The sequence below is a fragment of the Bombina bombina genome, chromosome 2 (assembly GCF_027579735.1).
Source record: "Bombina bombina isolate aBomBom1 chromosome 2, aBomBom1.pri, whole genome shotgun sequence".
In the NCBI taxonomy this organism is placed as follows: domain Eukaryota; kingdom Metazoa; phylum Chordata; class Amphibia; order Anura; family Bombinatoridae; genus Bombina; species Bombina bombina.
The window spans coordinates 732,764,934-732,778,264 of record NC_069500.1 but is presented as its reverse complement, the minus strand read 5'-3'; the positions used below and the strand labels follow the sequence as shown (position 1 = coordinate 732,778,264).

The following is a 13,331-nucleotide window of genomic DNA, read 5'->3' as shown; positions in this document are numbered from 1 at the left end:
TTTAAACCTGTTACTCCTCCCTGGAGTCTTTTCCTTGTTTCTTAAAGTTTTTCTGCAGGCTCCGTTTGAGCCTATGCATTCCTTAAATATTGACATGTTATCTTTGAAGGTTTTTGTTTCTTGTTGCCATTTCTTCTGCTCGGAGAGTCTCGGATCTCTCGGTGTTGCCGTGTGATTCCCCTTAGCTTATCCTTCATCCTGATAAGGTGGTTCTATTTTCTAGTTAGTTTTCCTTCCTAAAGTGTTTTCGTATAGGAATTTTAATCAGGAATTCATTGTTCCTTCTTTGTGTCCTAATCCTCCTTCTCACAAGGAGCGTTTGTTGCACAACCTAGATGTAGTGCGTCTGTTGAACTTCTATTTGCAGGTAACTAAGGATTTTCGCCAGTGTTTTGTTTAGTTGTTTTCTCTGAGAAACGCAAGGGTCAGAAAGCTTCGGCTATTTTTCTTTCTTGCTGAGAGTATAATTCGCTTGGCCTATGAAACTGCTGGTCAGCAGTCTCCTGAGAAAATCACGGCTCATTCCACGAGGGCTGTTTTTTCTTCCTGGGTCTTTAAAAATGTAGCTTCTGTGGAACAGTTTGGCAAGGCTGCAACTTGGTCCTCTCTACATACTTTTTAAATAAGATTTTATAAATTTGATTCTTTTGCCTCGGCTGAGGCCTCTTTTGGGAGAAAGGTTTTTCAAGCAGTGGTGCCTTCTACTTAGGTTACCTGTCTTATCCCTCCTTTATCTTTGTCCTCTAGCTTGGGTATTGGTTCCCAACAGTAATTATGATGATCTGTGGACTCACGTGTCATTAGAAAGAAAAGGAAAATTTATGCTTACCTGATAAATTTCTTTCTTTCTTGACACGGTGAGTCCACGGCCTGCCCTGTATTTTTCAGGCAGTTTATTTTTCCATAAACCTCAACTACCTCTGCACCTTATATTACTTCCTTTCTCCTTTCCCTTTAATCGAATGACTGGGGTTTGTGGGTAGGGGAGTGGTATTTAACAGCTTTGTTGTGTTGCTCTTTGCCTCCTCCTGCTGGCAAGGAATGATATTCCCAACAGTAATTATGATGATTCATGGACTCACCGTGTCAAGAAAGAAAGAAATTTATCAGGTAAGCATACATTTGCTTTTTTAAGAAGCTCATGTCTGTTATTATTTTTCCGTTGTGAAAAATTTCTTCTCTGTTATTTGATACTAGCGATTTTGTGGTCGCTTGGGCACTTCCGCGGAAGTCACATGTTAAGGTGTAAGTATATTGTTATGTCTCTCGATCCTTTTATCGATTCCTCTTGGGTTCTCAAATTTTCTGTGGCCTGGGTCAGTTTTGACTGCCCTACGTAGCAGGCTGGTCCTGATAGGGCGCTATCTCTGTTCCTTACGGTCTATATCATCCACATGGTGCCGGTGTAACCGGCTGTCCTGGCTGGTGAGTTGCTCTCTCGGATGAGGAGTTTTATTCTTGGTGTCTCTTCAGATCGAATAATCTTTCCTTTTTGCTAAGAGTTTTCATGAAGTGAACCTTCCATGAGTTCCATAAATTATTTGATGCCTTGCCCATGCAGGGCTAAAACATGGTAGAGGAAGCCTTCGTTCCCAAAAGTCAGACTGGTTTTTGTTCTGCCTTTGGGTGGGGCATCAGAGGATTGTACTCGGTCCTCACTGTCCTGTTCCTCGTGGGCGGGGGTCCAGAGCGGATCCTACCAGGGATCAATCTGGCGATATCCCTCGTCTTCTGTTTTGAGGTTCTCCTCTTGGAATCTGTTTTTTTTTTTTTATGACAGTCTCTCTTCCTTCGGGTTACAGTTGATGGGCCTTTTTGTCCCCTTCCTTGGGGTTGGCTTTGGGTCATCGGTTTCTGGAAGTTAAAGCCTTTTGGTTATTCTACTTCTGAGATCTGGTCTGCTCCCATATTTTTTGGGAGATTTACATATTAGATTGTCTCCCCTTTTTCTTGCGTCGCCCCTGCTTAGGCGTTTGTGGGTTTTATCCCGCCAGAGGCCTAGGATACATGCTCCTACTTCAATCCTCAAGCTGTAGGGGTGTCAGGGAAGTGGATCCTGAGGAACTTGGAGACTTTTGTTATTTTCTCTACCCAGTTTCTAAGGAAAATGTGGCGTAGTGGTTAGCTCCACCACACCTGAAGCAGGAGGTTGTGGACTTGAAACCAGATAAAACTCCTGTTTTCTCATCCGTCTTGTGATTCTGGTGACAGCTAGCATTCCTAAGCAGAGTTTTCTGTTTTCTAATACGTTACTTAGTCTTTGGACTTAGTGGAATTTGTCCCTAGAGCCTTAAGGCTTTCCAGAATGGCTGCGTGGCCTCACCATTGCCTTATCACCCTTTATGTTGGGAGTTGTATCCCACTATGGGTGTCCTAAGCTCTCTGTGTATGGGACATTTAGTGAAAGTTCAGTGTCCAAGGTGTCTTGGATATGACTGTGATTGCATCGCCTGTGGTGCAAAGTCTACTCTAGATGGGGTAACCTAGTGGTTCCTTAGGGGTTATTACATATTTAAGCCGGCTCCGAGTTTTCGGGTGCCTGGGTTGGTGTGTCCTGTCTTTGACTGTAATTTTGGGGGCGTATCCAGATCCCTTAGGACTGATTTGGGACGACCCAGTTTCCGGTTCCGGTACGTTTTCTGTTCCTATGGGTGTATTTTTTTCTTTCTTGCAGGGAGATTTAGACTTCTTACTGGGCCGGTCTTAGTGGCCGGATGGTTTTTCTTTCGATAATTTCGTTTTGAGCTTGTCTACAGCTTTTTACGCTTTAGCCCTGCTGTAGTAGCCTGATGGTTAGCTTAGCTGTCTAATGAGTGGAAGGTTTGCAGTTTGAAACCAACTGCAGCCATTTGCACCTTGATTGTGTGCTAGCAAGCTGTTAAGTTCTGGCTTCGCTTTCCCTCACTTTGGGGGTGAATTTGACATTCCATTGTATCCGCCTGGTGCTTGGAGGTACTTTTTAATCCTCTGTTTAGTGTGGTTGTTCCCCCTGCCTTGCGTGCGGGATGTCAGGGTGAAGGGATGGATTTCTTGTGCCGTGCCTTTACTGTAGTTCCAGTAGAGGGTCTCCTTTTGTGGGTGCCCTTCGTCTTCAGGAAGGGGTGTGTGTCTGGGTTATGGAACCTGAGCTCTTTGGGGGGGGGGGGGCTGTATCCTACCTTTTTCCTTCCCGCAGGTCCTGATGATTCGGGGTACTTTTTAATCCCTAAGTCTTTCGGACATTATCAGTCACTTTGATGCTGGGTCCGTTGCCGGAGTGAGAGTAAGGGATCTGTCTGATCTGTTGATCTCTGTTGATGTCTTGAAAAAGGCCCTATTAAGGGCTGAAACGCGTAGACAATTCGGAACAGATTTGTGAGGCTCATATACTCTTAGGACCACGGCATTTGGGGTAAGTCTATGTACCAATAGACTATATCCCATAGGCCTCTGTGTTTAGTGCACTTTTTGTGTTTTTTCCCCACAGGATTTTGTTTGTATGGATTGAGAATCCAGGATTATTTCTACTCATCTTTAGGAATCCAAGTCATTCATCGGATTATTATAGGACTTTTATCTTTTTTGGGGATTTATGCGCTGATCAATTTGATAATCTGGGGAACATTGATCGATCAAATTTACCACCCATACATTTATCAGAAGCTAATTTTATTATTGTTTGAAAAGATAGATTTTATAGATATTTATGAGCAAAATTTATTTCTGTCTATAGGGAATCATATTATATTATATTCTTATGCTCCGTTTACATATCTCCTAGAGACAATTTTGTCACTAATAGTTTCACTGTATCACTAGGATTGTGACGCACAGTTTTTGTAGTGTTATCATATTTGAACACAATTTATTTTCTTTTTTATGATCATACCGGTATTTGATCTAATATTGGGTTAAGCACAACCTTGGCCCAAAATTGCATTTTTTATTCACATTTTTTATTCACTATTTTTGAGTCATAAAGAATTCTTATTCACCGATTTAATATTCAATTGTAATTTTTTATTTTTCATTTCCTTATACCCATTATTGGGATATTATTTGTATACACTTTGATATACACTTTGTCTTTATTTGTATACACTTTGATATACACTTTGCTTTAGGTCACTATTGTATGATTTATATTGTTATTGTGGACATCTTTGAGATAATGGAATAACTATCTGAACCTCTTAATGATCGTCTTATAAATAGATCAGATCCTATCTTATTTTTGATTTCGGATCCCTATCCCATCTTGATAGGTCTGACCTTTTTGTTTTTATTTGTTTTTAACTGTTTTTTTATACTGTTTATTGTTTTTAATGCTTTGTTTAAAGTGAATTAAATTATCATTAATCTGAATATTTGCCAATTAATTGATTCCATCTAGATACCATTACACACCCGTAGAATCCAGTGGTATTAACCCGTTGTATACCTTATATATATCTTTGTATTGTATTTCTCTCTAGGACCCGATTAGGGGGTCTCAGGTACACTCTTCCAGGCGCTAGTTACTAATTTCTAAATTGATCTGTTGATCTTAGCCGCGTATCATAGTTATTGTGAACCTTCTTAAGGGAGAGACTTCGCGGTGGATCCCTCCTCGGCAGGTAGTTTTCTCTACTGGTTCGGTTCCTTCCTTTTCTGTCCCTTTTTGGGAAGGTCCTGTCCTGCACTGTTTCGGAGTTCTTCTTCTGAAGAAGGTCCTGTGCGGGCGGTTTCATAGCTAGGGTGGTGACCTGTGGTCGCTAAGTCCTTATTTGTAGCAGGACGCCTATGGCTTCAAGGAGCATATTCAGATTTCTGATGCTGTTTTTTCAGCTGCTCCCGGGGACGGTTGTCTTTCGGTTGCTCTGTTCTGGGTGCGAGTGAGTGCTCTGTGTAGGGGAGGGAATTTTTCTTTCCTACTTTTAAGTTCTCAGGACATTTCTTGGTCCTTTGTTTGGGGTAGAGGGGGCTTTACAAGTCCTCCCTTTGCTTTGCTGGGTCAGCAGGGTCTTTTCATAGGTGCCCTGTTTCATCCTGGTTCACTCTCTTGGAGTTAATTTTCTTGGTCCTAGTCCCTTTGGGTTCTGAGGGTCCTTTTGGACTCATTTAGCTGAGTCTCTTTTCTTCCCCATTCGGGGAATGTGGATGTTTCCCCTTTCTTTTGATCGTGGGTGAGTTTATTTTTGCATGCTGCGTGCCTGCAGGACTTTGTTTCCTCAAAGGCTTTTGGCTTGGTCGAGTCTAATAACCTGAGTGGTATTTTGCAAGGACCTTGCCGGTTTTAACTGTTGTTCAGTTATCTCTGCCTTTTTCCTTTTTGTCCTTTGGCTTCTAGTGAAGCAGTTTTTTCTGTCGGGAGTTTTGGGTTTTAGGCTTTGGTGCCCTCAGAAGGGGCCGCCTTTTGTACCCTCCCATTTTGCATTCAGTGTCTTCTATAGCTTGGGTATTGTTTACCAAAAGTAATGAATGCAGCTGTGGACTTCTTCCCAGAAGAAGAGAGTATGTAACAGAAGTTAGGGGAGTATGAAGTACTGGGCAGTGACTTAATAACAGCCTCTGCTAGTTGGTCACAAGCCTGCCACAGGTGTCGCGTTGACTTGTCCTTTAGCCTCCTCCTATTGGGTTGACTTCATGGCACTGGATGGGCTCTCTGCTGAGATACGTATGTCTGTTGTTGCTCAGTAAAGTAGTATGTGCACTCATAGCCCATAGGCAATTACTAGGTACACCTCCATGTACATCATTGCCAGGGGATATATATGTATAGAATACACACAGACTATTATTACTGTTGATGCCTATTTCATACAGTGTAAGTAGTATGTGCCGTAACATAGCCCACACGCTATTAGTAGTTACACCTCCATATACATCATAACCAGTTTACAAATATGTATACAGTAAACACAGACCATTATTACTGTTAATGTCTGTTGTACAGTATATTGTGGGACATGTGGTATGTGAGATTTCTGACAGGATCACTGTGTTTCACCACATGTATATTTATTTTCTATGGCATGGAGAGTCCACCAATTCATTCTAAATACTAGTGGGATATTCAACTCCTGGCCAGCAGGAGGCTAGTAATTAGAATTAATTTGTGGACTCTCCATGCCCGGAAAGAAAGAAATTTATCAGGTAAGCATCTTTTTTTTGTTGTACATATTTTGATGTAGAGTTCTTACATATAATTATATATACAAAAAATAATGGTATTTGAATCTGCTGGGTCTATTAAAAAAATATATGTGTGAGTTTCTTACCGAAAAATTGCCTACAAGGGAGCTTAAAGGGGAGCTGCATGCAAAATCTCCAAAACAGCTCATACAGGGGTGGAAATGGCTCAGCAGTTAAAGGACCAGTAAATACAGTAGATTTGCATAGTCAACAAATGCACAATAAAAGGACAATGCAATAGAACTAGGTCTAAACTTCAAATGAGTAGTAGATTTGTTTTCTGACAAATTTCTAAGTCATGTCTATTTCTATCCCCCCCCCCCCGTGTCATGTAAAAACCATCAGCACCAATCACAAATGCATGTAAGTATATAAATATAAAAGACTGCACATTTTGTTAATGGAAGTAAATTGGAAAGTTGTGTAAAACTGAATCTCTAGTTAAATTTAGACTTGAGTGTCACTTTAAGAGATTTAATAGGTCCGGGGAGAACACTGTCATTAATAAAATGCTCTAACATAAAGAGCATTTTCTTTTTTGCAATTTTTTTTATTTCTTTTAAGTTTAAACATTTATTTGCTAGTCTTACATATGTGTGATATAAAATGCAGGTATTTTACTGTATGCTAAGTCAAATTTCTTTCTGTGCTTTTTTCTTTTTCTAGGCTCTTGGCTGTATCTTGTATTTATTGTGCTTCAAACAACATCCTTTTGAAGATGGTGCAAAGCTTCGCATTGTTAATGGCAAATATTCAATTCCACAAAATGACACCAAATACCTTGTATTTCACGGTCTAATTAGTAAGTTTACTCAATAATATCAGAAATGTGGACAAATATGAGTGAGGTGCAAATATTAATTTTGGCCACAGAAGTAAAATGTAATTTCTGCCTTTTTTTTATTTTTTTTATTTTCTTAAACGGGGAGAGTCCACAGCTGCATTCATTACATTTGGGAATTTAGAACCTGGCCACCAGGAGGAGGCAAAGACACCACAGCCAAAGGCTTAAATACCTCCCCCATTACCCTCATCCCCCAGTCATTCTTTGCCTTTCATCACAGGAAGTTGGCAGAGAAGTGTCGGAAGATTAAAGATAGTCTCTTATGGAGGGTAGTACTCTTCGGAATGGGACTGGAGTTTTAAGTAATTCTGTCAGCCTCTCAGTGAGAGCATGGATGAATGTTAGAGTCTGGAGATGCAGGGAGAGTCTTTCTGCGAAACTATTCCGACTCATGTTAACAGCTCCTTAGCAATCAGCGTTGACGAGTTTCGCTGTCCACTTTCTTCAGTCAAGTACATGTCAGAAGTGAGGCTACTATGTCACACTTGAAGGGCCGTGTACCTGTTCCATGGCGTAGATTCCGGTAAGATCGTTTCATGTTACTTCGATATGTAAACAAAGAAGTCAGGGTCTCAGTGGGATTCCTTTATCTTTATGGAATCAAGGGTTAATATCTCCTGAGGAGGGGTCTCTAACAGGGGGGACTTTAATTATGTTTTGTTATGTGATTCTGTCTGCTAATGTGTAGTGACGCTTGGGCTCGTGGCTATATCAGAACATAACAACCTTTTTTTTGTCAGGCTGCGCAGGCTTTGTGGCCTTGGCACGCTTTTCTCTGGCCAACACGGTGTACCTTGTGACTAGGCGTGGTCACGTTCCATTCTCCATTTCCGTATTCCTGACCGCGTGGCAATGGAGAGAGTCTGTTTCGCTCATTGTCTGCAGGGCCACCACTAGAAATTTTGGGGCCCCTGACTTAACCATTGATAAGGGCCCCCACCCCCCCTTTGACATGTGCAATTTCTGACCAAGTGTCTAAAAAGTATATACACTTTATTCGGTCTAACTTGGAAATGTTGTAAAGGTAGTAACAGACAAACGCAGAAATGCACAGACATCCTCATACACTGAAACACACACTCACACTCTCTCTCTCTCTCTCACACTCTCTCTCTCTCTCTCTCTCTCTCTCTCTCTCTCTCTCTCACACTCTCTCTCTCTCTCTCTCTCTCTCACACTCTCTCTCTCTCACACTCTCTCTCTCTCACACTCTCTCTCTCTCACACTCTCTCTCTCTCTCTCTCTCTCACACTCTCTCTCTCTCTCTCTCTCTCTCTCTCTCTCTCTCTCTCTCTCTCTCTCCCTCTCTCTCTCTCTCTCTCTCCCTCTCTCTCTCTCTCTCTCTCTCTCTCTCCCCCTCCCTCCCTCTCTCTCTCTCTCTCTCTCTCTCTCTCTCTCTCTCTCTCTCTCCCCCCCTCCCTCCCTCTCTCTCTCTCTCTCTCTCCCTCTCTCTCTCCCACATAAAAAATGCACAGACATACACACACCCTCACAGACACCCACAGAAAACATACATACACACACACACCCTCACAGAGACACCCACAGAAAACAGACATACACACCCATCCTCACAAAGGCATCCAGAGAAAATACAGAGGCATACACACACCCTCACAGAGACACCCATAGAAAAAGCACAAAGACATACACACACACCCTCACAGACATCCACAGAAAATGCATAAAGACATACACACCCACCCTCAGAGAGAGACCCACAGAAAAAAAATACATACACACTCAGAGACGCAAACAAAAGCACAAAGACAGAAACACTCAAAGGTAACATTTCTGCACATTGCATCCCCTAAATCAACAGTGTGACATGCATGATAAAAAATTGCAGAAATTAAGAGATCAATTTTTAAAGAATCATATTTGTAAATGTGCAAACAAAAATAATTCTGTGAATTCAAAATTGTACATTAATGATCTAGGTAGATGGCTAGATGAAGAAAAGTACTTTTGAAAGGTTGACATATGTTTGTTCCCCCCCCCCCCATTTTCCCCAACCAAGAGCACCACTTCAAATGGTGTACAAATGTTCCCATTTGTCAGCTGTACTTATGAATTTTGAAAATGCTGTACTCTACATGGTCTTGGTGGAACCATAAGCTGTGGTACTTATTAGATCTGGTTAAATGCAGGATTTAGGCTTGTTTGTATGTATTTCAAAATTAAGTCAGCTGTAGTGTAAACTTAACAGTGCTAAGTTAACCTGTCTCATTCCAAACATTGAGCAATCTTAGATAAAATGCCTCCTTACAACTGGAAAGCCCTTGCATAAAGAGGCAGTAAACTGAAATGTAATTAAAATATATATATTAATAAAAAAAAACTCATATCTGCCAAAAGGGCACCTACAATTTGTGTATTGAGGAGGAAACATTTCTGCATGGCTTTAAATATAGATTTTCTACAGCATTGTCAAATAATCATAAATACACTGCTGCATATTGCTAAAAAAAATTGTTTTTATGGACTACCTCCTCTTCAAATGAAATTGATCTGCCGTCTGACTCGGGCACACACTGTACAAATTGAAGTGCCAAGTCTGTCTCGCACTGTGCATAGTCTTTTTTTTTTTTTTTTTTTTTTTTTTTTTTTTAGTGCACACTCAGAAATCCTCTCAAATGCTAATGCTTTACTCCTTGTAATAACATTTCCCAAGCTCAATAGCACTCGGCTGTAGTACCCTCTGGTGGCTGTCAAAATTCAAAAATAAATAAATAGTTCTTGCCTTATGGGGCCCCCTGGCCCATTGGGCCTCTGACAGTAGTCACCTCTGTCGCCCCCTGATGGCGGCCCTGGTTGTCTGGGTCATAGGAGGTAGTGAGTGCCCCAGCCATTGGGGGTGTAAGGCGCCGTTTTTATTTATTTCTTCGATCCATAATTTCTATTACCAAGTTATGGAAGATTCTGATTTTTTGGAGACGGATGTCTGTGATTCAGATTCTACTTCTTGTGAAGAGTATGAAATGGCCCGGGTAATCCATGCTCATCAGTTATATTTTGTAAAAGCTAAGACTCTCAAGCGCTTCAAGCTTAATACCCCATAAGGAAAGATTTACAATACAATGGACAATTTGAAATATCAAAATTTATTTAGCTATGTAACAATGATAAAAAATATATATCTTTAAAACATAGAAATATTGTTTAGAGTCGGTTGGCCAACCTTATAAAATTTATGTAATAAAAAACAGTGATAAAAACAGTCATAAAATGAATTTGGTTGTTATCTGCATTAAATTCTGAACTGAATCTTTACTATGCCCTAGATATCAACTATGAAATCGGAGCTACTGGCGTTTTAGTATAAATTGCACAAAAATAAATTGCACAAAAATAGTAGATCGGAATTCTTTCTATATATTTAAATAAATTGAGGCAACGTTGTACTTAATGTATTAATTGATCTCGGTATTACTATAATTGCTGTAATTGTAACGGCTTATTTGATATACATTTGATACAATTGTAACAGCTTATTTGATATACACAATTTCTTACTTAAAGTGCACAGTTCCTGTAAAGAGAAATATATATGCGCAATTCCTGTGAAAAGAAATATATATACTTTGTGTGTGAAATAATCACTAAGGGCTCTATTTATCATTCATTTTAGAATTACGACTTTCAATTCTCCTATGAACTCGCCGCATCTCGCCCTTGCAAAGGCGCACATGTGCGCCAATATTTATCATTAAACCGGTAGTATTTTATCGCTGATTTCCATTGTCGAGATGCGGCGGATTATTGATAAATCTCGCCGCAATTTTTTAAAATGCGCCTTATTTATCATTAAAACAGCTTTCAATGTCGATTATTTCGAGCCAATAATGTTAATATCATTTTTTCTCCAACATAGGTGTGTCCGGTCCACGGCGTCATCCTTACTTGTGGGATATTCTCTTCCCCAACAGGAAATGGCAAAGAGCCCAGCAAAGCTGGTCACATGATCCCTCCTAGGCTCTGCCTACCCCAGTCATTCTCTTTGCCGTTGTACAGGCAACATCTCCACGGAGATGGCTTAGAGTTTTTTAGTGTTTAAAAAATTGTTTCCTATGGTCGACCCCAGAAAGGACTTATGGCAGACAGTCCCCAAGGTCGAGGGAGCGGTTTCCACTTTAAACAAACGCACCACTATTCCCATAGAGGATAGTTGTGCTTTCAAAGATCCTATGGATAAAAAATTAGAAGGTTTGCTTAAAAAGATGTTTGTTCAGCAGGGTTACCTTCTACAACCAATTTCATGCATTGTCCCTGTCGCTACAGCCGCATGTTTCTGGTTCGATGAGCTGATAAAGACGCTCGATAGTGATTCTCCTCCTTATGAGGAGATTATGGACAGAATCAATGCTCTCAAATTGGCTAATTCTTTCACCCTAGACGCCACTTTGCAATTGGCTAGGTTAGCGGCTAAGAATTCTGGGTTTGCTATTGTGGCGCGCAGAGCGCTTTGGTTGAAATCTTGGTCGGCTGATGCGTCTTCCAAGAACAAGCTACTAAACATTCCTTTCAAGGGGAAAACGCTGTTTGGCCCTGACTTGAAAGAGATTATCTCTGATATCACTGGGGGTAAGGGCCACGCCCTTCCTCAGGATCGGCCTTTCAAGGCAAAAAATAGACCTAATTTTCGTCCCTTTCGTAAAAACGGACCAGCCCAAAGTGCTACGTCCTCTAAGCAAGAGGGTAATACTTCTCAAGCCAAGCCAGCTTGGAGACCAATGCAAGGCTGGAACAAGGGGAAGCAGGCCAAGAAACCTGCCACTGCTACCAAGACAGCATGAAATGTTGGCCCCCGATCCGGGACCGGATCTGGTGGGGGGCAGACTCTCTCTCTTCGCTCAGGCTTGGGCAAGAGATGTTCTGGATCCTTGGACGCTAGAAAGTCCCAAGGTTATCTTCTGGAATTCAAGGGACTTCCCCCAAGGGGGAGGTTCCACAGGTCTCAGTTGTCTTCAGACCACATAAAAAGACAGGCGTTCTTACAGTGTGTAGAAGACCTGTTAAAAATGGGAGTGATTCATCCAGTTCCATTAAGAGAACAAGGGATGGGGTTCTACTCCAATCTGTTCATAGTTCCCAAAAAAGAGGGAACGTTCAGACCAATCTTAGATCTCAAGATCTTAAACAAGTTTCTCAAGGTTCCATCGTTCAAGATGGAAACCATTCGAACTATTCTTCCTTCCATCCAGGAAGGTCAATTCATGACCACGGTGGATTTAAAGGATGCGTATCTACATATTCCTATCCACAAGGAACATCATCGGTTCCTAAGGTTCGCATTCCTGGACAAACATTACCAGTTCGTGGCGCTTCCTTTCGGATTAGCCACTGCTCCAAGGATTTTCACAAAGGTACTAGGGTCCCTTCTAGCTGTGCTACGACCAAGGGGCGTTGCGGTAGTACCTTACTTGGACGACATTCTGATTCAAGCGTCGTCCCTTCCTCAAGCAAAGGCTCACACGGACATCGTCCTGGCCTTTCTCAGATCTCACGGATGGAAAGTGAACGTGGAAAAGAGTTCTCTATCCCCGTCAACAAGGGTTCCCTTCTTGGGAACAATTATAGACTCCTTAGAAATGAGGATTTTTCTGACAGAGGTCAGAAAAACAAAACTTCTAGACTCTTGTCGGATTCTTCATTCCGTTCCTCTTCCTTCCATAGCTCAGTGCATGGAAGTGATCGGGTTGATGGTAGCGGCAATGGACATAGTTCCTTTTGCGCGCATTCATCTAAGACCATTACAACTGTGCATGCTCAGTCAGTGGAATGGGGACTATACAGACTTGTCTCCGAAGATACAAGTAAATCAGAGGACCAGAGACTCACTCCGTTGGTGGCTGTCCCTGGACAACCTGTCACAAGGGATGACATTCCGCAGACCAGAGTGGGTCATTGTCACGACCGACGCCAGTCTGATGGGCTGGGGCGCGGTCTGGGGATCCCTGAAAGCTCAGGGTCTTTGGTCTCGGGAAGAATCTCTTCTACCGATAAATATTCTGGAACTGAGAGCGATATTCAATGCTCTCAAGGCTTGGCCTCAGCTAGCGAGGACCAAGTTCATACGGTTTCAATCAGACAACATGACAACTGTTGCGTACATCAACCATCAGGGGGGAACAAGGAGTTCCCTAGCGATGGAAGAAGTGACCAAAATCATTCTATGGGCGGAGTCTCACTCCTGCCACCTGTCTGCTATCCACATCCCAGGAGTGGAAAATTGGGAAGCGGATTTTCTGAGTCGTCAGACATTGCATCCGGGGGAGTGGGAACTCCATCCGGAAATCTTTGCCCAAGTCACTCACCTGTGGGGCATTCCAGA

At 41.8% G+C, this 13,331-nt stretch overlaps 1 protein-coding gene across 3 annotated transcripts in view; it reads left to right on the top strand.

The window, feature by feature from the left end:
• GAK (cyclin G associated kinase) overlaps nucleotides 1-13,331 on the top strand; it is a 799,358-nt gene that overhangs the window by 152,424 nt on the left and 633,603 nt on the right. For all 3 annotated transcript variants that reach the window (XM_053702755.1, XM_053702754.1, XM_053702753.1), the window contains exon 8: nucleotides 6,820-6,955. In XM_053702755.1, the coding sequence (XP_053558730.1) occupies nucleotides 6,820-6,955 (136 nt within the window). The remainder of the gene's footprint in view (nucleotides 1-6,819; nucleotides 6,956-13,331) is intronic.